The sequence below is a fragment of the Barbus barbus genome (genome assembly GCF_936440315.1).
Source record: "Barbus barbus genome assembly, chromosome: 34".
NCBI lineage: Eukaryota > Metazoa > Chordata > Actinopteri > Cypriniformes > Cyprinidae > Barbus > Barbus barbus.
The window spans coordinates 27,353,232-27,378,711 of NC_136762.1; the positions used below are offsets into that span (position 1 = coordinate 27,353,232).

The window sequence follows — 25,480 nt, forward strand, 5'->3', positions numbered from 1 at the left end:
GTAAGTAACTAATTTCATGATTTTTACTGTACATGTCTGCCATAGTCACCACTAATAACCTGCTCCTAAATATAATGTAGAAACTAAAAAATTCTGCAACGCTGCTTTGCAACAATTTGTATCGTGAAAAGCACTACACAAATAAACTTGAATTGAATTGAAAAAGTAAAATTTTAAATAGGGTAATTTGTAATCTGTAACCTCCAACATTGTCTATAGCACTTTCGCTTCAATTTGCAGCAACAATGTTAAAGTAGCTCAAAATCAACCGGAAAACCGCGGACTTGGCAACCCTGAGCACACACGAGCGCGCTGCACCCAGCCGCTAGCACGCGCAATGCGCGCACCCGCTACACAGAACACCTGCCATCGCTGCCGCGTCGGAGAACTAAACACAGCATTTATTTACCATTATTGAAGGCAAACAAGCGTTGCATCGGGTTATTATTTGAAAAAGAAAACAAACTGCATGCACTAATAGCTTTGGAAGGGAAAGTGTTGGCATGAACAGGGTTTTGATATGTGCACGCGCCACTAGCGCAGTGGAGGAGAGCATGCGCTGCTGTCATTAGTTCAGTGTGTGTGTGTGTGTGAGTGTGAGTGTGTGTGTGTGAGAGACTGGGTGTGTGAGCATGAGTCCGCTGGCTCGGATCGCGCGCTATGTGGTGCTGCGGCCGCAGACTCTGCTGCTCCTCGGCGGCAGTCTGGCTCTCTGGAGCTTCCTCGAGGTGAAGACCATCCTGCGCTCCAGCCGCGACGCCGTCAGCATGATGAAGGGTAGGGTGGCGGAGATGATGCACAGCGAGGTGATGCTGCATGAGGAGTTCTCCAAGACGTGGCAGTACAAGAGCAGCAGCGCAGCGGTGTACTCCATCCAGGGCAGGAGGGATCACATGGAGGACAGGTTCGACATCCTCACAGACGCACTCAACCAGAGCCAGACCAACATCTACGGCATCTTCGATGGGCATGGAGGAGAGGTGAACATCTGTCTGTCTGTCTAGTGACCGCAGGGAAAAAAAGGACACTTCTATAATGTACTTAAAGTGCTCTATTTTCACGCACTAGTTTTGTAGTCAATGTACTAAAAATTCTTCTTTAGGCCTAGTACTTCTTAAAATAATCTTAAAATCATCTAAGGGTACTCAACTGTGCTATTTTGGGACACCATGAATATGAACTAAAATATGCTTTTAACATTCTCTATATTTAATAAAATGATTTAGTCACCACTTATAGTACACTTGAGTGTACTAGTGTATGAAAGATGGTTCAAGTGTACTACAAGTGGTAACTAAATACATTTTTAAACTCAGAGATTGTATTAAAAGCACATTTTAGTTCATGCTGTCCCAAAATAGCGTAGTTGAGTACACTTAGATGATCTTAAGTTTATTTGAAGAAGTAGAAATGAATAATTTTTAGTTTATTAAAGGTGCAGTAGGATATCTCGGAAAATGCTAAATTTATCCTGATAACACTGAAAGCGAACGTCCCACCCTCCCTGCAATCGCCATCCAAAGCCACGCCCCCTGAACGCACATACGGTCAAAGAGCAGAATACCAGAGACAGCATTAAATTACTACAATAGACTACATCAGCAGTTCCCAATTACAGTCCTCGCGCCCTCCCCGCTCTGCACATTTTTTAGATTAGATTAGATTAGATTCAACTTTATTGTCATTGCACATGTAAGGTACAGGGCAACGAAATGCAGTTAGCATCTAACCAGAAGTGCAATAAGCAGAGGTACAGGATATACAGTGCCTACAATATGTTACATATGTACAGAATATACAGATAAGGCAGTACTACTATGGACATAGTTTACAAATTTTTAAATACTATCAGTATGATATACAGATGGGTGATATGAACATACTATACAGATGGATTGTGCAGTAAATGTATGTACACTATGAGCAAAAACTATGAATATAATTACAAATGGATATGAATAAGCTATACATTAAGATATATAAACACTAGTGCAATGAACATTGAAAGTGCATAGAAATAAAAATTTCAGTACATAGTACTCAGTGTGTAGATGGATTTTTTTTTTTTTAAACCGATTTAAAGCTGTTCCTGAGTCTGCTTGTCCTTGTTCAGAGGCTCCTGCAGCGCCTCCCAGAGGGCAGTAAGTTAAACAGTCTATGGTCAGGGTGAGAGTAGTCCTTAAAATGCCGCGAGCTCGATGTAAACAGCGTTTTCTCTGGACGTCCTCAATGGCAGGAAGTGGTGTCCCTGTGATGCGTTGGGCGGTTTTCACTAGGGCTGGGCGATAAAACGATAACGATATGTATCGCGATAGACACGTGAACGATATCAATAAAAAATGTGTTCGATAAAACGTTCGATATTTTTTATTCTTCGTCGGAAGAAAACAAAGGCTGCGAAGCAAGTTTGGTTGCATTAACAAAGGCACTCGCTCTCTGGTAACCTAGCAACGTAGGGAGTGACACGCTAACAGCCAATCATGTAACAGTATCATGTTTGGTTGCGCCATATCGTTGTCTCGTGTCTGTGCGCACGCGCAAAAAAAAAAAAAAAAAAAAAGTGCGCACGCGCGGCTGAGAGTGCACGTCTGCAGCCAGACCCTATTGGCTGGTCTGCTGGATTCCTCTTCATAAGCAGAAAATGAGTGCCGCAGCGAGCGAGGAAATTGTAAATAAAAGAGAAAGTCAGCTCCCAGTATGGCAGTTTTTGGATATTATAAGTCTGACCGTAGTCAGACCAAATGTCGTCTGCAAATTATGCAAGACCGTCGTCCCCGCCAAGATTGGTAATACCACGAACTTGATATACCACCTTAAAAAAAATATCAATAATTATCGATATCGACCGATATGAAACACTGATATCGTGATACAGTTTTCAGCCATATCGCCCAGCCCTAGTTTTCACCACCCTCTGCAGTGCCTTGCGGTCAGCAACTGAGCAGTTCCCATACCAGACTGTGATGCAGTTGGTCAGGATGCTTTCAATCGCACACCGGTAGAAGTTCACCAGGATGGCTGGAGACAGGTGGTTCTTCAGTGTCCTAAGGAAGAAGAGGCGTTGGTGAGCCTTCTTGACTAGGCTGGATGTGTTGGTGGTCCAGGTCAGGTCCTCCGAGATGTGGGTTCCCAGGAACTTGAAGCTGGAGACACGTTCAACAACCATCCCGTTAATGTGGATGGGGTCATGCGTTCCACTTTTCTTCTTCCTGAAGTCCACAATAAGTTCCTTTGTCTTGCTGGTGTTGAGGAGCAGGCTATTGTCAGCACACCATGCAGCCAGGTGCTGTACCTCCTCCCTGTAGACAGTCTCATCGTTGTCTCTGATGAGGCCAATCACTGTGGTGTCGTCAGCAAACTTGATGATGGAGTTGGATCCATGCACAGGCCTGCAGTCATGGGTGTAGAGGGAGTAGAGAAATGGGCTCAGCACACAGCCCTGTGGGATGCCGGTGTTGAGTGTGATGGTGGTGGAGCAGGTGTGGCCTGACCTAACATGCTGAGGTGTGTTGGTCAGAAAGTCCATAATCCAGCTGCAGAGGGAGGTGTTAACACCCAAGTCACCAAGTTTAGTGATCAGCTTGGAGGGAATGATGGTGTTGAATGCTGAGCTGAAATCAACAAACAACATCCGTACATATGTGTTGTTGTTATCCAGGTGTGTGAGTACCGAGTGCAGTACTGTGCATACTGCATCCCCAGTGCTCATATTGCTTCGATAGGCAAATTGGTGTGGGTCCAGTGTGGGTGGGAGGCAGTTCTTGAGGTGTGCCAGGACCAGTCGCTCAAAGCACTTCATAACAATGGGTGTGAGTGCTACGGGGCGGTAGTCATTCAGGCACGTTGGGGAGGAGTGTTTCGGCACTGGCACAACGGATGTGGACTTAAAGCATGTTGGCACCGTTGCTTGAGTGAGTGACAGGTTGAAAATGTCAGTGAAGACCCCTGCGAGCTGCTCTGCACATGTCCTGAGCACACGTCCAGGAATGCCATCGGGGCCAGCAGCCTTGCATGCATTGATCCGGCTCAATGCTGTGCAGACATCTGTGGAGGTTAGTTTGAGGGTCTGATGGTCTCCTGAGAGTGTGATCTTGGTGGCTGTCTCGTTGTTGTTGTTGTCAAAGCGAGCATAAAAGTCATTTAGCTCATTAAGGAATGAGACGTCTGTGACCGTCGGAGTGGAGTTGCATGGCTTGTAGTCACTGATGACCTGGATGCCCTGCCACCTGCGCCGGGGGTCAGAGTTGGAAAAATGCTCCTCTACTTTTAGCTTGTAGCAGTGCTTGGCCTTATTGATGCCCCTCTTCAGGTTAGCCCTGGATATGCTGTAGGCCTGAGCGTCATCTGATCTGAAAGCAGTGTTGTGGGCTTTCAGCAAGAGCCGCACTTCCTTGTTCATCCATGGTTTCTGATTAGGGTACGTTGTGATCTGTTTCTCTGTTGTAACACTGTCAATGGATGCACATTTCATATGTGTATCTTATTACGTCCGACGGTTGTTCTGTTCGACCGTAAGTCATAAGTGCCCTGCGAAGTGGACATCACCAGATATTCCGCCATGACTCCAGTTCAAAGCAAGTGTATATGTTCCATACAAAGGGCATTAAAGTGTGTGAGACGTGAATTTAAAAAGTATTTATTTACAGATGTATATTATGTCACACTTCTCTAGTAAGTTTTGTCTGTGTGTGAAGACGCTGCGCATCGCAAATCTGTGAGTGAATGTTCCAAAGTGGAATAAACAACGGATTTCCCTGCTCAGGGAGTAGGGAGCAATGAACACTGTGTAGGGAGCATGTCAATCAGAACACAGTTCATGCACGTAGCTCTCTTCTAACGAGCTGGTTATCTGAATCAAAACCGAGACCGAGCGTTTTGATTGGAACATTTCTTGGTCCTACACCTTCCACAGAATATATAAATACAGATAAATACATTTAGACCACTTAACTTAATGATTGCTATCAGGATGTGAAGAGACTTTCAACTAGAATAACAAAAACTGTTTCTGAAGACAATCACCTATTGCACCTTTAAAAACAAAATTAGTGCGCAAAAATAGAGCACTTTAAGTACATTATGGAACTGTACTTTTTTGTGACTCTGGACCACAAAACCAGTCATAAGGGTCATGCATCTGAAAGCTGAATAAATTATCTTTCCATTGATGTATGGTTTGTTAGGATAGGACAATATTTGGCTGAGATACAACTATTTGAAAATCTGGAATCTGAGGGAGCAAAAAAATCTAAATATTGAGAAAATCTCCTTTAAAGTTGTTCAAATGAAGTTCTTAGCAATGCATATTACTAATCAAAAATGAAGTTTTGATATATTTACAGTAGGACATTTACTAAATATCTTCATGGAACATAATCTTTACTTAATATCCTAATGATTTTTGGCATAAAAGAAAAATGTATAATTTTGACCCATACAATGTGTTTTTGTCTATTGCTGCAAATATACCTGTGTTACTCATGACTGCTTTTGTGCTCCAGGGTCACATGTAGTTTTTGTAAGCACCCACACTAACTAAAAACTGAAATAATATGGTTTATTACACAAAACAAATATCATATTATCATTACATGCCATCACTTTGCCATGGCATTTGTTTATAAGGGATTCCCTAACAGTTTAGTGCTGAATATTGCTGATTATTGACATATTAGGTTTCCATAAAATATAATGCTTGCATTGACATCAGCACAAGATCACCTGTTCGTGTGAACATAAGATAACAGCTTAAGAGTAAGAAAGTCCATTTTTTCCACAATATATTACAAAAAAGTACTAAATATTGTTCCTTTATTTGTTTGGAAATGTTTGGAAGTTATATTACATTAAGCATTGTGCTTGTGCTGTACAGATTTAAGACAAAAGGACAGCTGTTTTTGGATTTCAGTCACACACACACACACTCAGTTTTGTTATTATTTGGTCATTTTTTGTAGACGTTTCTGAATATTTCACACACAGAACTGATTTGGTGTCTGTCTCATTTGGTGCAGCATAGTTTACCGTAAGAACAATGTTATTCACCATATTCAAGTTCTAAAGGTTGTAAAATAATTTTCAACAAATGTTGTTTCAGATAAGTGTCTGCTGATGCTTAAAAATAAATACAATTGCCATTGTCATACTACTTCCTTTTTCCACACAGCTCTTAATGAGAATAACAAGTGTTGAGCTGCATGTATTATTAGGACGGCAGATTTCAGTGTTATTATGCATGAGTTTGAAAAACTGCCAATTTGAGTTTATTTTGACCATGGTAAATATAGTACTGTGATGAATAACTATGGTATCAGATCTCTATATGACACTCATCAGACATCAACAAACACTTGTCAACTGATAACCAACCAAACCAATAATAATGTGCATGGTCTAAACACATATTGCATATATCCAGTGCAGCAGATTAGAACAAACACATGAACTATAACATACTTTGTTGTAAAGTTCTCATAAGTGTGTGTATTATGTTTAGGCATGGGCAATTTAGTCTATTTGTCAGTTTTAGTACTTGATGGATAAAAGTCGAGTACTCAAGGGAATAATGCATGTATAAAAATGCAGTATTATTGATCATTATTATCGATTATATCCCCAGAGTGAATGCATCTTGTGTGAGAGCATTCTGCGTCCGCCTGCATCTTTCCAGAGTGATTATCAACTACTGTTGCTGGCACCAAGTACATTTGCATGCAATCAATGTAAGGGCTTATTCAAATGAAGATATTTACACGATGTGCAAACTACCTCAATCTGTGCATAATTAGTATTGTGGTGGATTTGACCACATTTATTAACTTTAAACTGAAATAAAATACTGTAAATAACAGAACTATTATAGACAGGAATAAGTTTGTCAAAAATCTGGTATAAATTAAACCCAGAATAGCTCAAAATTCACCAGTTATATAATCAGAAATAATGAAGTGTGTTTCTTTAACGTAACAAAACAGCACAAAAATATTTACAATTAAAAGTTTCTTAGACGTGTAATATAGGCAAAAACACTTCTCAAGCACAGTTTTGCAATGAATAGAAAAAAGACAAAAGAATAAAACAGTAAGTGTAAACTCCTGCACCTATTGTATTTTTTACAGCAGAGTTGGGAGGAGATTTCTCAACAAAAGTGGCAATATAAAAATAAACACAATTGTGATTATGAGCATAATTGAGCGTAATTGCCATTTGTAAACAATCACCATATTAAAAAAGGCCCCTTTTGGACACACTTCTGTATAGTATCTGTGTATAGTAACCAGATTTGACTTGTTCTTGTAGGAGATTTTTGAGTTTTCTCAAATTATTGTTGTATAAACTGAAAACAACAAGTTGAGAAAACTCTCAAATCTCCTGAAGCTGGTTGCCTTGAACTTTTGAGTTTTTTCACCTTTTTGAGTTTTTACAGTGTGGCTGGATTTCAAAGCCATGTGTAGCACATGTTCAGGGCTGCTGCTGCTGCAGGGAATGGATTTCACATGAAAGATTATAGTTTGCATGACAGTTTGGGAGTAAATTGAATTCTGCTTCACACAAAAGTGTATTATTTCCTACAACACCGGAAACTACACTGAATATACAGATGAGCGCAGGGATCTTAGACCTGCGGCCTCAAACAAGACATCTCTTTAAAAGATTTACTAGTGAGGTGCTGCACAATAAATGACCAACACTAGTACAGTTGTACAAAGGTACTATTTTAAGACAGGATGGACATAATCCCTCATGTATAATCCTTTATTTGATTATATAATCCAGGAAATACCTACCAAATTTAAATGTGAAGTTCGGTATCTGTAGGCAACATTAGATAAAAAAAGACCTTTGTCTTGTACTTTACTTGAAAAATTCTCCTGACCATTTATCTGAATTCCTGCAGTGAGCCTATTGTAATGATTTGAAATGTCAGGTGAATGTGTGTGTTTTGGGTTACTGAAGGTGTAAATGAAGTCATGAATGCACTCATTCAACACGCTTGTTGCAGCTAATCAATGTTTTTGGGCACATTGGGAGAGTTAAAGTGCGCAATCGTGCATGTAATTTCAGACCTCATGAGTATATGGATGAATGTGGGTGAGCGCAAGTGTGAACATTTGGATGAGTGCATGTGTTTAAAAGAGCACATGAGAGCTCTTGATGCTGTGTGGGCGAGCGTCTGGAGGAGCGTTAGAGAAGTGGTAATGTGTGGGTGTGTGAGAGTATGTGTGAGCGTTTAGTGAATGCCTGGGTGTGTGTTGGTAAACCAAGAGAGCAGAGTATTGTATGACATAATGCATTAGAGTGTACTCGTGTGTATCTGAGCATTTGTGTGACCTGTGGACAAGCGTCTGGATGTGAATATTTGGCTGAGGAAGTGTGTTGGTTAGGATGGATGTGTGGGTGACAGTCTTGCATGATATATTAATGTGACAGCCACCCAACAGATATTTTTCAAATGTGTATTGGGGATAATACAATATAATTTCCCCCCCCAGATTGTGTATGATACCCATACTTTAATTTTTGGTTCATTTTCATTTGTATTTTAAAAAATATTGGTTAGAGAAACCAAATTAATCATAAGTTGGCTTAATTTATTTAGTAAATAGCTGTTTAGATGTATAATATATTGCCAAAAGTATTGGCACCCCCTTCTAATGAACATGTTTGACTACTTTAGTAATCTCTATGAGTACAAATCTTAATGTTTAAGCATATAATGATATTCCAGGGAATTGTGTGCTTCTAATGTTACAGCAACAGTTTGGACAGAACCCTTTTCTATTCTAACATGACAGTGCCTCTGTGTATAAGACACGGTTCAGACATGATTGATTGAGTCAGTGTGGAAGAACTTGACTGGTCTGCAGAAACCTCTGCTGTGACTTTAAATGCAGACCTTGAGCCAAAAACTCATCACCAAACACCAATGACTTGTACGTATGGATACAGTTATTTTAGACACGTCCAGAGCTGTTGCAACAGAGATGGAAATACAGTTTTTAAATACATGAATTATGTTTCCATCTTTGTTGCCACAGTTTTGGAAGTGCCTTCTTCTGTTCTAAAGAGCGGGGTCCCAGTACTTGGTAATATAGTTGATTCATGCTTTATTTTGCCAGTTGAAATGTATTGGTGCAGGTATATGTTACTACTTTTACTGATCATTTTATTGTTTCATCGTATTTCATGTTTGATTTGATGCCAGAGCGCACAGAGAGTGGTTCAGAAATCACATGATGTTTTCCTGTAATAATGTATAAAACCTATTGCTATCCAGAAATCATGTAAGTGTTATAGTTCTGAATATTTAAGCCAAAAATTAAAATTTGCTGCTAATTTACTCACTCTCAGACCATCCAAGATGTAGGTGATGTTCTCTCTTCAGTAGAACAGTAACGATTTTTAGCTGACAATGTTGTGCTTGGTGAAGTCAACAGGTGCCGCCACTTTGAGAGTCAAAAAACCACAAAATGAATACCTGTGGCTCTTGACGATAAATTGATCAGGCCGATAAATGCATTTATCCATTTACACAAAATCCACAAACCAGATATAAATCTGATTGTTGATTCTGATGCTGTATGCAAGCAGGAGACATGGTTTATCAACTCCAGGGAGCGTCTGATTGCACTCGGCGACAGCCTCTGTTGTTAACAGCACTCTCTCTCCAACTTGCCCTGTCACTGTTACCTCTCGCTATTCTTTCAGTTTCCTCTTTTATTCACTGATTTCCACTCATGATTCTCCACACCAGTTTCTGTCTCTCCCCCGATCGGCTATTATATTTGTTGTCGTTAAAATTGTGCAGTTCATTCCTGAACCATCACAACCTGCTGGTTGCGTGCTGGTAACAGGTTGTTGACACCAAGTGGCATCAGACATCTGCTCTCAATCTAAGGTGTGTCCTTTTATGATGTTATTTTTCATCCACACATCTGTGTTCCTCTAAAGATGAAGGACGCTGCCGTCTGATGGACTTCTCCAGACTGCTGCAGATGGTTTAGGTCCATTTACTAAAACTCTCTCCAAATAAAACTTAAAAACAATCTGTGTGCAAGCTAAGTACAGTAAGATCTTGCTTACAGGGATTTTTGCAGAAGTCAGTGTGATGTGTGCAGCTAATGTTACACACTCCATACAGCACTGATGCACGCGTGTCCTGAAACACTGCATGTGTGTGTGTGTTTGTGTGTGTGTGTGTGTGTGTGTGTGTGTGTGTGTGTGTGTTTGCTGACTGCTTCTGATTACAGTTGTGCGGTCAGTTTTAAACAGATTGTCTGTGGATGAAAGGAAAGCCCTGGCAGGAATTACTTCAGTACATTTCAGGACTCTCATGTGCTAATAACCACAATCATATGGACATAATATTTTCAAGTCAGAGAGGTTTGATATCCTTTGATCAAAACCAATAACATATGAAGAGGGCTGAAGTGCTTTGTGATTTGAAACATTTCACCCAAAAATAGAAATTCTGTCCTCATTACTCTGTATGTTGTAATGAATGATTCACTAGTAATGAATGCTTTTGTCAGGTTAAAAAGAAGATGAATCAGTTGTGTTGACTTGTAGAACTTGAAAGTCTGTCAGATTCAGGATGCAAACTACAGGAATTCCTCTGTAAACCCGTGAATCAGAGACTAATGATCATACTAATGCTTTCATTAAACCTTTGTGTATTGGGTTTTCCATTAACGATGGGTTTTCCATAAACGAGTTAGCGCTGTAATATATACAATATGAATGGTTCAAATTTCATTTTTCGCCTTGAGCTGAAGTAAGACAATCTTTATAAGTGCATAATGCAAAAACTGAAACTTTAAAAGGTGCAGGCAACTGTGTGAATGAATGAATGGGAAGATATAGCAAGGCAAAACGTTTAAAGTACTTCACAGTAGAATACAGAATAAATACAATAATAACATTTATAATAACAAACTACACTGAAATACAAATTGGTGTAGGAGCTATTGTGACTCAGAAATCACTAGTAATTTAGTAATTACAAAGAAAAGGGAAGTAACGTTAAATTAAACGGGATTTTGAAGTAGAAAAACTGAAATAGTATTTTCTAGCAAAACACACTAATTGTCTTTACATTAAAAAAACTATAGTAATTTGTAGCCATACTATAGTAAAGTGTATTATACTGTATATATTATAGTATTTACAACACTGTTAATGAATGCTACAGCATACTGTAGTATTAACTATAGTAAACTGATAAATACTGTAGTATACTTTAATATTTGCTCCAGTAAACTCTAGTGTATTGTCATATAATATACTATTCATCCCTGCTGAAGAAAACAATACAAACATCACAGAAATTCTGATGCTTTCCACTAAATATACCATTAAAACATTACAAACTATCAGGGTTTAACCATTAAAACCATTAAAAGGTTTCCTGCAGTGTGTTTTGGGACATATTCCATTAGGATTTCGTGAATTTAACAAGCCACCAATAGAAGATGACCAGCAGAGACCCACAGGGACCATTACAGTTTCCATTAAACCAGTACAATTCCCATTATAACCAGTAAAACCATATCACTGAGATCTAAAACGTGTTAAGCGCAGTTCATTAAAGAAAATGGGGTGTGATGATGCACAGTTTAGGGTTCACGAGAACGAGGCGAGATGATATTGTAACACTGGGGGTGGGCTTTTTACAAAAATATTGTATTTGAATATTTGGGCTCATTAAAAAAAACGAATATTCGAATATTGGTTTCTTTAATGAGGAAGGCGTTATTTTTAATAATCAAGTTTTTGTCATGATTTCTGAACAAGCTTATAATTAGGCATTATACACAACAATGATCTACAACAAAGTTATGTCATATCTCAGTTTGGAAGTGTCTCTCTCTAATTGGCCTTTTACTGATCCCTACAAAAAATGGTTAGATCAAGCAGAATTCAGTAGTTGTACAATTTTATTTTTATGGTTAACTTAGTAATAGTATAGAAACAGTAATATAACTTTTAGTAGTAGTTTGTACTTAGAAGAAAATCCTTAATTAAATCAGTGTTTGCAGTGTCATTATGAACTCTTGCCATTTACACTTGTGACTCGCCAACATACATGTGTCTCAGCAAAACATAGTCTAATCTTCAGTTACCAAGCAATATGCAAAAAGTAATAGAATTGATTTTCATTATTACTGAAGTGGCAGGCAGTGTCTTCAATACCTCATTAGATTTGATGTATGCACTGGAACAGAAAAAGACATGAAAGGCTGCAGCTGTTATGTGCATCATTGAATCCATTCAGAAACCACTAGAAACGGCTTAGCAATGCTCACAGTACTCTAGCGTTGTGTTGGGGAGTTTTGCATGGGCAAACAGCACTATTCCTGAGGGGAGATTTTTCTCCACAAGCAGGAAAAGCAGATGTAAATAGACCGAGGCTCAGTGTCTCGCACACGCTGCTTTTCATCAGCCAAAGCTGCCAAGCCATGCGTGTTATTGAAATCACTGAGAACACAAATCATCTGGCTGTACATGTAAAGACATTTAGAGAAATGGGGAAAACACTGGTGACAAACGGATTTGCTTTAAACCTTCTGCTATGTGAGCAGACTGCCGGTGCAAGAAACAAATATATAACAAGATAAAGTAACAGAAAAATAGTTTTATACTTCATTTTTAACACAGATTCTGACTTCCAGCCTCAACTGTGGCATCATTTCCACTCCAGCCAACAATTGTGCCCCAATGAAGTCTTAGGAAAAGCTAGTGTGCTGTTCAGGAAAACAGTATTAGTGAAGAGCATGAGAGGTCTCTGGAATTGTCAGTCTGCTGTCAACAAAGCTGATTTCATTACTTCCATTACTAGTCATTCAACGTTAAACCTCATGGCCCTGACAGAGACCTGGATCAAACCAGAGGACAATGTTACACCTGCAGCACTCTCCAATAATTTCTCCTTTTCCCACACCCCCCGTTTGTCTGGAAGAGGTGGAGGTACTGGTCTGCTCATCTCTAATAATTGGACATTTACTCCTTTACCATCTCTGAGTATCAACAACTCTTTTGAATCACATTCGGTTACTATTACCTACCCTCTAAAAATCCATGTTGTAGTTGTTTATCGTCCTCCAGGATCACTAGGTAATTTTGTGGAAGAATTAGATTTATTGCTCTCAACCTTTCCTCAGGATGGTACTCCCTTTGTCTTACTTGGAGACTTCAACATCCACCTAGATAAACCTCAGGCTGCAGACTTCCACACTCTGCTTGCGTCTTTTGATCTCAAGAGAGTGCCAACTACGACTACTCACAAATCAGGCAACCTACTGGACCTTATTTACACACGACACTGCTCCACTGATCATGTGCTGGTTACTCCACTACACACCTCCGATCACTTCCTCCTCGCTCTTAACCTCAACATGATTCCAGACACATCACATATCCCTCCACATGTCCATTTTCGACGTAACTTGCGTTCACTCTCACCCTCCCGGCTATCTGCTATGGTTTCATCTTTGCTTCCTCCCCCTAAACAGTTATCCTCTCTTGATGCTAACAGTGCTACTGATACTTTCTGTTCCACTCTGACGTCTTGTTTAGATACTTTCTGCCCCTTTTCATCCAAGCCAGCCCGTAGTACCCCTTCTGCCCCTTGGCTATCTGATGTTCTCCAAAAACATCGTTCTAAACTCAGGGCTGCAGAAAGGGTATGGCGCAAATCACAAAATCCTACTGACCTTAATTTATATCGATCACTCTTCTCTGACTTCTCTGCTAATGTTTCCATTGCTAAAAGGACATACTATCATGACAAAATTAACAACTCACCTAACTCTCGCATGCTATTTAAAACATTTTCCTCCCTCCTTTGTCCTCCTCCTCCCCCTCCTTCATCATCTCTAACAGCTGACAGCTTTGCCACATTCTTCATTAATAAAATTACAAACATCACTGCACAATTTTCCACACCACAATCTATCAAGCATATCTTACCAGCAAACATACACTCGTTCACATCCTTCTCTCCACTCTCTGAGGCAGAAGTCTCTAAACTCATCCTTTCCAGTCATCCTACTACCTGTTCGCTTGATCCTATTCCATCTCATCTCCTTCAAGCCAGTTCTCCTGCAGTTGTACCTGCACTCACTCACATCGTTAACACATCCCTTCACACTGGAATTTTTCCCTCTGCATTTAAACAGGCTCGTATAACTCCACTTCTTAAAAAACCCACTCTTAACCCAACTCTTTTTGGGAACTATAGACCGGTTTCCCTTCTTCCTTTCATTGCAAAAACACTTGAATGAGTTGTTCTCACACAGAACAACCTCCTGGACAGTAACCAATCTGGATTCAGAAGTGGACATTCGACCGAAACTGCCTTGCTTTCTGTTGTTGAAGCCCTAAGACTTGCAAGAGCGGCTGACAAATCTTCTTTATTTATCTTGCTGGATCTGTCTGCTGCTTTTGATACAGTCAACCATCAGATCCTCTTGTCAACCCTATTGAGAAAGGGCATCTCAGGAACCGCACTCCAGTGGTTTGAGTCTTACCTCTCTCTGATAGGTCCTTCAAAGTATCTTGGAGAGGTGAGGTATCCAAGCCGCAACATCTAGCTACTGGGGTGCCTCAGGGCTCAGTTCTTGGACCAATTCTCTTTTCTGTCTACATGGCATCACTAGGTTCTGTCATTCAGAAACATGGCTTTTCATATCACTGCTATGCCGATGACACTCAACTCTACCTCTCATTCCATCCTGATGATCCGACGATAGCTGTTCACATCTCAGCGTGTCTAACAGACATTTCTTGCTGGATGATGGACCATCACCTTCAACTCAACCTAGCTAAGACAGAACTGCTTGTAATTTCAGCTAACCCATCGCTTCATCACAATCTCAGCTTCCAGTTAGGCTCATCTACCATAACTCCTTCAAAAACAGCCACAAACCTTGGAGTTGTGATTGATGATAAGCTCAATTTCTCAGACCACATTGTTAAAACTGCCCGGTCCTGCAGATTTGCATTATATAATATTAAGAAGATCAGGCCTTTTCTCTCAGAACATGCAACACAACTCCTTGTTCAAGCTCTTGTTCTGTCCAGACTTGACTATTGCAATGCTCTCTTGGCAGGTCTTCCAGCCAATTCTATTAAATCTCTACAATTAATCCAAAATGCCGCTGCAAGATTAATCTTTAATGAGCCGAAAAGAACGCACGTCACGCCTCTGTTCATCAATTTGCACTGGCTACCAATAGCTGCTCGCATTAAATTCAAGGCATTAATGTTTGCCTACAGAACCACCTCTGGCTCTGCTCCCCTTTACCTAAATTCATTACTTCAGACTTATGTGCCTCTAGAAGCTTGCGTTCTTCAAGTGAACAACGAATTATTGTACCATCCCAAAGACACAGAAAAACACTTTCAAGGACTTTTTCATTAACTGTTCCCATCTGGTGGAATGACCTGCCCAACTCAATCCGAGCTGCCGAATCCTTACCCATCTTCAAGAAACGGCTAAAAACTCATCTGTTCCATCTTTACTTGACCCTCTAACTCTAGCACTATCTATTCTAATTGTATTTTATCTATGTCTTTTTATTAAAAAATAACAATAATAATAATAATTATCTGTACTGCGTTAGGCTAACCAAGACTTGTAATAGTGCTTGCACGTTGTTGCTCTTTTGTTGGTTTTGATTGCTTCTTATGTCCTCATTTGTAAGTCGCTTTGGATAAAAGCGTCTGCTAAATGACTAAATAAATAAATAAATAAAATCAGAAAAGTAACAGAAATCAATTTTGTCAGTGCTGAATTGTTTGTTATATAATGTTGAGGCAGTTTAACTATTTGAGTTGTAAGTAGAATTTTCTGTGTAGAATTCAAATGGGTTGAATCTCCGACACGATGTTGAGGTATTGAGTCTGGTTGACCTGCCCTTAAAAATAGTTTATTTTATTAAGTATACTTAAGTAAAGTTCAAGTATATTTTTAAATATACTTTATGTATTAAGTAACAAATATCAGTGTACTAGTAGAATAGTTGTAAGTGTACTATTTCAATACTCCTTGGGACTAAATTGGCCTGCTTTAGTATATAAAAGTATACTTTTAAGTCTACTTTAAGTGTAACAGTATTAAACTTTGAGTACAACAATGTTTTTAGCTTGTACTGCAACTATACTAAAAGTAAACTTATAGGTATACTGATAGTTTACTAATTAAATACTTGTAGTAGCATTTTTAGTACACTTGGAAGTATAGTCTATAGTTTTATATTGCAAGTATACTCGTACGTTTTTTTTTTTTAAGTGAACTTTACATCATACTTTATGTCCCTATTTAGGTATTAATTTGTATATATTTTGTTATATCTATATCTGAACATCCAAAACATCCAAAGAAAGAACATATTGTAAACAAAAACATTTTATTCTAGCTTCATGCATTCTTTTTTAAACACTTGAATGTGCACTGTAAAAAAAAAAAGAAGAGTTGAGCCAACTTAAAATGTTAAGGCAACCCGCTTCAGCAGATTTTTGAGTTTCTCAACTTATTTTTGTATAAACTTAAAACAATGAGTTGAGAAACCTCAAAAATCTGCTGAAGCTGGTTGCCTTAACATTTTAAGTTGGCTCAACTTTTCTTTTTTACAGTGCTTAAATTTAAGCACTTCTTAAATAAAAAAATAAACAAATAAACAACATTTTGAACAAAAAGCTGAAAAAAGAATATGAATTGGATTCAGAATGAAAATCAAAACGTAGAGTTGATCAACACCTCAAAGTCATTATTACCTCTTCATTGGTCGACATTTTATTCCATAACGTTACACAGTTTTGATGCTGTTTTATGTCAGATGATGGTGTTAGATTACATGTGGAAGGTTTCTTCTTCACTTGTGTTGTTTTGGAAATTCTGTACAGAAGATGTGTACTAACGCCCCTACCGTATAACAATGAAAACACGGATTCTAGGAGCACATATTTCTAAGTATAAGTCAAGTATACTTAAATGTCATTTTAAGTATATTTCTGAGAAGTACACTATATTGCCAAAAGTATTGGCACCCCCTTCTAATGAACAGGTTTGACTACTTTAGTAATTTCTATGAGTACAAATCTTAATGTTTAAGCATATAATGATATTCTAGGGAATTGTGTGCTTCTAATTTTATAGCAACAGTTTGGACAGAACCCTTTTCTATTCTAACATGACAGTGTCTCTGTGTATAAGACACGGTTCAGACATGATTGATTGAGTCAGTGTGGAAGAACTTGACTGGTCTGCAGAAAGACAAGTCCTGATCCCAGCTGAACTCCTCTGGTGTGACTTTATATGCAGACCTTGAGCCAAAAACTCATCACCAGACACCAATGACTTGTACATAAGGGTTCTGTCAATTTAGACACGTCCAAAACTGTTACAACAGAGATGGAAATACAGTTTTTAAATACATGAATTATGCTTCCATCTTTGTGGCCACAGTTTTGGAAGTGCCTTCTTCTGTGGGGTGTCGCAATACTTTTGTCCATATAATGCATGTACAAATCATTGGTGTTTGGTGATGAGTTTTCGGCTTTTTTTATTTTTCTCCATATAGTGGACTTCAATGGTGGCCAATGATTTCAAGGTAAAAAAATGCAGCTTCAAAGAGCTTTACACGATCCCAGCCGAGGAATAAGGGTCTTATCTATCAAAACGATCTGTAATTTTCTGAAAGAAAAAGTATATTTATCCACTCACTTAATATTTAACCACAAATGTTGGGCTTGCGCTGGCTCTGCGATGCACATGTGCATTAAAAACTTAATTTCTTTGCGACTGAAGAAAGAAAGACATGGACATCTTGGATGACATGAGTACATTATCAGGAAATGTTTACTCTGGAAGTGATCACATCTCTGTGTTTGTGTGTTTCTATTTAACCATATTTTGAAGACAAATCTGTACCCAGACGTGAGCTAAATATGGTAAAACCTCCAAAAAAAGAGAATCTCCTTTTGGGGACGTCCTCATTTATAAAAAACAACAGTATAATAATAGAGTGCTTCCCTGTTACTGAACACAATTCTATGCAAATCAGTGCATTTATCATCAATCCATGCTTTGAAGTGCATCATGTAGTGGTTTTGATTCTTTTCCCAATCTCTCCCACACAGCAGGCTTACGTCTTTACAGAAAAACAGCTCTGTTAACCTATCTTTAGAGTATGTGTGTGTATGTATACAAAGCTGCCCAGGTATTAAGTCAAAAAGTTAAGAAAGTACTGGATTATTGAATTTTGAAAATGCTACAATAATGTCTCTCTGTATGAATCCCTCTGTCTGTCTGTTTTTCTCTGGCTTTCACTCAGTAATTGTGGATGTTGACAGCACAGATGAGCAGAGATCTGATAAACATGTTGCATCTAATGTGAATTTAGCAGTGCATCTCTTCATCTGGATCTCTCTTGAATGCTGGACTCAATGCCACTGATGTGCGTGTAATTAATATTCCTCTGCGGTTCGTCAGAGCGCAGGAAGCAACTGAGGGAGGATCTGATGTCAGGCCACCAGCGCTGAGTTTATTTCCAGATTAAAACACTTCTCTTTAAACCATCTGTGTTCTTAAGGCCTGTTTACACCAAGACACACTGATCCTACACTCAGTAAAACACATACACACAAGAGTCAGTTCATGACCTGAAATGCAGCCCCCCGAAGTGTCAGATTTTGTTCAGCGGTTAAATAAAACGTCTCTGTTTTCTGTTTGTCTGTCAGACGGCAGCAGAGTATGCCAAGTCGCATCTTCCCGTCATGTTGCAGCAGCAGCTTCAGCGCTACGAGAAGCAGAAGGAGAACAGCGCTCTGACCCCTCAGTCCATCCTCAAACAGCAGATACTCGACATGGACAAAGAGATTCTGGAGAAACTGTCGGCCTCCTATGATGAAGCAGGTGAGAGCGGATGGATTAGACCTTGGAGCTGAGCACTTAAAGAGTAGTTCATCTATAAATGAAAATGTGCTCACCTTCAGGCCATCTGAAATTAGGATGAGTTTGTGTCTTCATCAGATTTGGAGAAATGTGTCATTTCAGTAATGGATGCTTTGCAGTGAATGGGTGCCGTCAGAATGAGAGTTCATAAAAACATCACAATAATCCACACCACTCCAGTCCATCAGTTAACATCTGGAGAAGACTAAAGCTGAGATAAATCCATCATTAAGACGTTTTTAACTCAAATACAAGTCTATAATCCATAATAACTCTTCCTCAGTGAAAACGTGTTCTGGTGTGAATCAGGAGAGAAATCTGTTTTGTTTACAAGACAAAACAGCTCTAAACAAATATGTAGCTGGATTTTGATGTGAGAGACAACCGGAGATGCACTTTTTCACTGGAGGAAGCGTTATTATGAATTATGGACTCATATTTTAGCCTGAAATGACAATTTGAAGTTAAAAACGTCTTAGGCTATGTTCACACTTGGCGTCTTTTTTGAAGCTACCAGCGTCTGTTTTACGTTATAATCCTATGGAGTAAACCGTGCTTTCAGAAAAGTCCACTGCCGGCACGTCTGTTTCTGCACCTCAGGGCGTCTTTTCAAGTTGACAAAAAGTTCATAATGACTCTCATTCTGACGGCACCCATTCACTGCAGAGCATCCATTGCTGATACAGTGAAGTACATACTGTGAACAGTACTGCTTCATACAGAACTGTGTACTGTAAGTAGTTGGCAGTATATACAGCAAAGTAATCACAGTTAGCTGAGGTCGGTCGGTGAAGCAGTCTGTGCACTGCCTCAGTGGGAAATATTCTTCACAGACGTATTACAATGCAGCCACAGAGCTGTTCCTGATGAGTTCTCAGCTCTCATGAGGTATTTCGCTCTTTTCTCCAAGCATTTTAACTGATAACGTCAGCTCATGTCTCGGTCAGGTACGACGTGTCTGGTGGCTCTGCTGTCTGAGAAGGAGCTGACTGTAGCTAATGTTGGTGATTCGAGGGCGGTTCTGTGCGATAAAGACGGTAATGCTGTCCCGCTGTCACATGACCACAAACCCTACCAGCTCAAGGAGCGGAAGAGAATCAAGAAAGCAGGCGAGTAACTAATCTAATTCATTTGTGCTGTTGCTCGTAATTTGTTCGGAAACCCTGTAGAACACTGTTCCATCGTGAATGAATAACTACACAGGAACAAATGACTAATTCTAGTAACTACTAACAAGAAACTCTGATTAATGACTTAGTAAGTAATAGCACTGGTAGTTCACTGTTAGCTAATCCTGGAGAACTACTGTATACAGGTTCATAATTAATGTAAAGTATGCATAATGTATAATTAATTCTAAAGTGAAGATCATGGTAACCCTCTAGTAATGATTTAAGTGTTACCAAATCTAGCTAAATTAATTACTAACCAGAACCCCAAAAGTTTACAATGACTTAAGTTATTACTAGTGGGTTACCGTGACCTTCACTATTAATTATAGATTATGCATTATTCATATTAATTATGAACCTGTATACAGTAGTTGTTAGGGAGGTATGAAAAAATAGTAGTTACTGATTAACTAATAGTGAACTACTACATTCGACTAAGCACTATTACTTCCTAATTCATTAATCAGAGTTTCTTGTTAGTTACTAATAGAGTGCTGATATTGTGTTACTCATGTGTTCTTGTGTAGTTATTCATTAATGATGGAGCGGTATTCTAAAGTGTTACCATTTGTTCATACTGACTATTCGCTTGTCTTCAGAAGTGTTTGAACTCTACATTAGTTTGGCTTGTACTTTTTGCTGTGCAATTGAAATTGGAACTGGCAGGGCTTCGGCGGATAGTTAGAAAATCTTACATTTAGTTTTATCAAATTTAAGACCATAAAAAGTCTTAAAGGTCTTAAATTTGGGTATGGAAAGACAGAATTGCAACATAGCTTTATAATTAAGCTTTGTGTACTGTTGCTGCCAGGGAATGTGTTCTAATACACGCAGGAAGTGCATGTGTTCAGACAGTGCTGCACGAGCTCGAGAGTCCAATCTGCCTTGAAACAGTGTTACTCGTCAGTTGCTCAGTAACAGTTTTATGAAGTTTTTAATGGCATGTGACAATGCGATACGTGCGACAAACATCATTTATAAATCTGCTGCTGTCAACAAAAAGACGTCTTCCTGCGGGTTTCAGCCAAAAATAAAAGCTGAGAAAAAGCAACTCCATCAACATTCATAAATGTTAGTATTGTAATTGTACTGTTGTTCTGTACAATAAAATAAAGTAAGACCATAATAATGATAATAACACTTTCAACAGCTCTACTAATACATTTATTATAACATTCTCACACAGTGTTGGGATCTGTAATATATTCTCATGTTTTAAAAGAGGTCTCTTCTGCTCAGCAAGGCTGCATTTATTTGTGCTGTATAAAAAATACATGCCTGATTCAAGAAGGGGGTCTCAAAAAATGGGCAAACATTTTTATTTTACTAACTTGTTCATTTTAAGTTCAATTGTGCTTTGTTGGTATAATGTCTGCTAGAATGTTAAAAATGTTCAGTGTTAAGTAAATATTTTTAAATAGTTGTTTTGTAATGGATTTTTTCTTTTAAAAGCAATACAAAACAGTAAAAAGCACATTTTGGCTAATTAATTTATGCAATGTTGAAAAAACACCAAAAACCATGTTCGGTATTCGGCCTTCGGCCCAGTGTTTCATTTTGTTCGGCTTCAGCCAAGAATGCTTCCCTAGCGCTACCTGCTGGCATTTTCAACAAGCCCGTCTGCTGTTTTTGTTCAGACCAAAGCGATAATCAACACAAGACAATTAGATATATTTATATGTTATTTAATTAATATAATAATTGATTGATAATAATTGTTTAAATTAATATAATTGATATTTTTGACTCATCCCTTTTCTTAAAAAAATGTTTAAAGTCTGAAATGTGAGGTTTATAATTTTAGAAAAACTGAGAATTGTCAAAACAACAAGAACAATTACTATTTTCATTATTGTTATTATTTTAATTCATTTGTTTATTTTTTGAACCACTGACCCAATTGTAGTCCTTGAAAACACCCCAAATAGTGCTTGAAAAGTCCTGGAATTTTATCATAGACTCATAATGCAGTCAAAATCGAACTTCCAGTTAATGCTGACAGCAAATGATAGTTTTTTTGCTTTTTTTTTCTCGGTGTGAATGATAAGGCTGAAGCTGATATTTTGACACCCATTGCTAAGATATTAAATTGCAGTGTAAAAATGTTCTGCAACCGTTTAAGATTATTTGCAGAACTCTGTGTGTGTGTGTGTGTGTGTGTGTGTGTGTGTGTGTGTGTGTGTGTGTGTGTTTTCAACTGCTTACACACAAGATCTTTCCTTGTCACACAGTTTCTGAAAGCTGACACTCAAACAGCAGAAGCACACACCAAATCTGCAAAACCAGACACTAATTCTTTGACCCAGTTTTCAATTTCACTTTGCAAAACACAACACACAATTCAAACTCTAGCAGGAATTAATATTATGGCAAAGGTGTTTGCTTTTGAGTTGTGTTTGTGATATTTTGAATGCAGTGCTTCATTTTGCAAGAGATGTGAGGTGTTTTGCATTTTGTGTGCAATTCTTGGATTTGTGTGTAAAGTTGTGAAAAAAACCTGTAAATCAAGGCCTTGTGAGAACCTGAGAAAGACAATGTACTTCTGAAATGTCTTCTTAAATGACTTTAAGTAATTGGCCTGCTGAAATCCCACAGTAATAGGTTTCTCTGATTTAGGTGGCTTCATCAGTTTCAACGGCTCATGGCGTGTGCAGGGCGTTCTTGCCATGTCACGCTCACTCGGCGACTATCCTCTGAAGAACCTGAACGTGCTGACCCCTGACCCCGACGTGATGACCTTTGACCTGGACAAACTACAGCCTCAGTTCATGATTCTAGCGTCAGATGGACTCTGGGATGCCTTCAGCAACGAGGAAGCTGTGCATTTCATTAAAGAGCATCTGGATGAACCGCACTTCGGAGCGAAGAGCATCGTCCTTCAGTCGTTTTACCGCGGCTGTCCAGACAACATCACCGTGATGGTGGTCAAGTTCAAGAAAAGGGGCTCCGAGGCCACCGGGTAGTGAAGAAGACTCCGCTCTCACATGTAATAATGTAACGAAAACATATTTTACTGAATGAGTCACTGGATGAATGAATAACATTATACATAAGTTTAACATCAGATAAAAATTTATTTTTTGTATTTAAACTGAATATTACAAATCTAAGCAATTACTTCCTCATTAAAGGAATAGTTCCGTATGGAACATAAAAATATAACTTTTGAAAAATCTTTACGCAGCTCTTTCATAAAAAATAGTTCAAAATGACCAGAGGTCATGCAACAAAAATCATTAGCATTATTCCTCACTCTGATGTTTTTTAAATGGTCGTGTTTGGTTTAATTTCACTGGTTATTACATATGAAATATTTGATCATGTATAATATAAAAGCCTTAAGAAGTAACCCAGCTATCCTGTATGCTATGTTAAAAAAAGAAAGAAATTATGAGCGACTGATGATTCTGGAGAAGCACGTATGCCATGTCTGTAAAGCTCTATATAAAACAGAATGCAAAATGTCTCAAAATGCAAATCATTCATTGAAAATCTTCCCCTCCGCTGCAGATGTGAGCATGCTGGGAAACATATGCATTATTGAGGCATTTTTAACTTTAAACCATCACTTCTGGTCAAAATACAATTAATGACGCTTCCTCCAGTGAAAAAGTCCATCTCCACATATTTGTTTAGGTGCTTGATCTGTGCAGATTTCTCTCATCATTATGAGTTATTATGGATTATGTATTTTAGTTAAAAACATCTTAATGCTGGATGTGTTTGAGCTTTTGTCTTCTCCAGATGTTAACTGATGGACTGGAGTGGTGTGGATTATTGTGATGTTTTTATCAGCTGTTTGGACTCTCATTCTGACGGCACCCATTCACTGCAGAGCATCCATTGCTGAGACACTGATGCAGAGACACATTTCTTTAAATCTCTTTTCTGTACGCAGTGATCATTTCAGAAACAGGTCAGCACATACTGCAGAGAAACACCTTTATATATTTCAGGTATATCTGACTTACAGTCTGTCACAGCCTTGACTTAATTCAATATGATCATTGGAAGATTTGAATCCAGATATGTTGCCTTATTTTAATTAACATGCTCTTATGATGAATTTATTTGCCAAAAGTGTTGTGTTGTCCAGAATCCGTGTTTACGGTGTCCAGAAGTGTCATATGCATATCAAAATTCAATCTATTATTTTACTCTCTGAGACAAAGAATAACAAAATGAATGTTTCTATTAAATATTAACACAAGGTGAACATGTAAAGGATGCATCTTACTCTTTACATGACTGAAAAAAGACTTCATTAAAATGCTTATGTTGAAGAATGGTTGAGTAAAGTTTGTATTTGTTTTGTTGCATTAATGAAACTGTAAAAAGAGGAACATTTAATGTAATTAATGGAAGTCAAAAACATAAAACCATAACAAAAATAAAATATATATTGATGAAAGTCCTTGTTTCCAGTCTTATATTTTAATATATCTATTTACTTGATAGATGGATAGATAGATAGATGGATGGATGGATGGATGGATGGATGGATGGATGAATGGATGATAGATAGATAGATAGATAGATAGATAGATGATAGATGGATGGATGGATGGATGGATGGATGGATGGATGGATGGATATAGATGGATAGAGCATTTGCCCTCGTTTGTAGGTGCAGAAACATTATACAATGATCATATAAGCAATAAGCAAAACTGAAGATGAAATGCTAAAGGAGAGCGACAGACAATAATAAAGAATAAATCATATGAACTAATCTTCTTAGCGATGCCTCAGGATTCTCAGATTCTTTCAGTCACTGAAGCACAGAGCGCCACCTGCCGGACACACTGCACCACATACCTCTGACGTAATGATAACAAGAACATAACATTAGATAAAAGATAGGTTTAACTGTTATTATATTCTATTTGTACACACTGTACACACAATGGTTTGTTTTGCAACTAATTCAAAAGAATCTTCTAAAATAACTAAAAGGATGAAGTCTGTAATCGTGATCTAAGATAAATCATACACTTCTTCACAGCACACACTGCAATCATCCACGCAGATCAAGTACAACTAGATAGAAAAGTTCGTCAAGACAAACTTTGATGTTAGCTTCAGAAAGCAATACAAAAAAGAAAAGCTATAAATGATTCCCCCGGTTTCACAGACGAGGCTTAAACCTAGTCCTGGACTAAAATGTAAGTCTGAGCCGTTTTAACTGAACTAAACTTGCTCTGACTGATCTTAAAACATATCAGTGCTTTTGTTTTGTCTAAAGATGCACACCAATGCTTTGTCTATGTCACTTTTGTAAAAATTACATAAATGTTCTAATTGAGCTATGGCCTAAATAGCAAGATTTTCTGCTATTTATACTACTTATTGC

General features: G+C 38.3%; 1 protein-coding gene across 2 annotated transcripts; it reads left to right on the top strand.

The window, feature by feature from the left end:
* The first annotated feature begins 299 nt into the window (after window positions 1–299).
* LOC306854181 (protein phosphatase 1L-like) lies at window positions 300–24,535 on the top strand. 2 transcript variants are annotated; one of them, XM_079392001.1, is made up of 4 exons: window positions 300–980; window positions 18,742–18,916; window positions 19,903–20,064; window positions 22,744–24,535. In XM_079392001.1, the coding sequence occupies exons 1-4, from the start codon at window positions 633–635 to the stop codon at window positions 23,088–23,090; spliced, it is 1,032 nt and encodes a 343-aa protein (XP_079248127.1). In that variant the 5' UTR covers window positions 300–632; the 3' UTR covers window positions 23,091–24,535. The 2 variants fall into 2 exon arrangements, with proteins under 2 accessions (XP_079248127.1, XP_079248128.1); XM_079392002.1 differs by lacking the exon at window positions 19,903–20,064 and having other exon boundaries at window positions 353–980; window positions 22,744–24,534.
* Window positions 24,536–25,480: the final 945 nt, after the last annotated feature.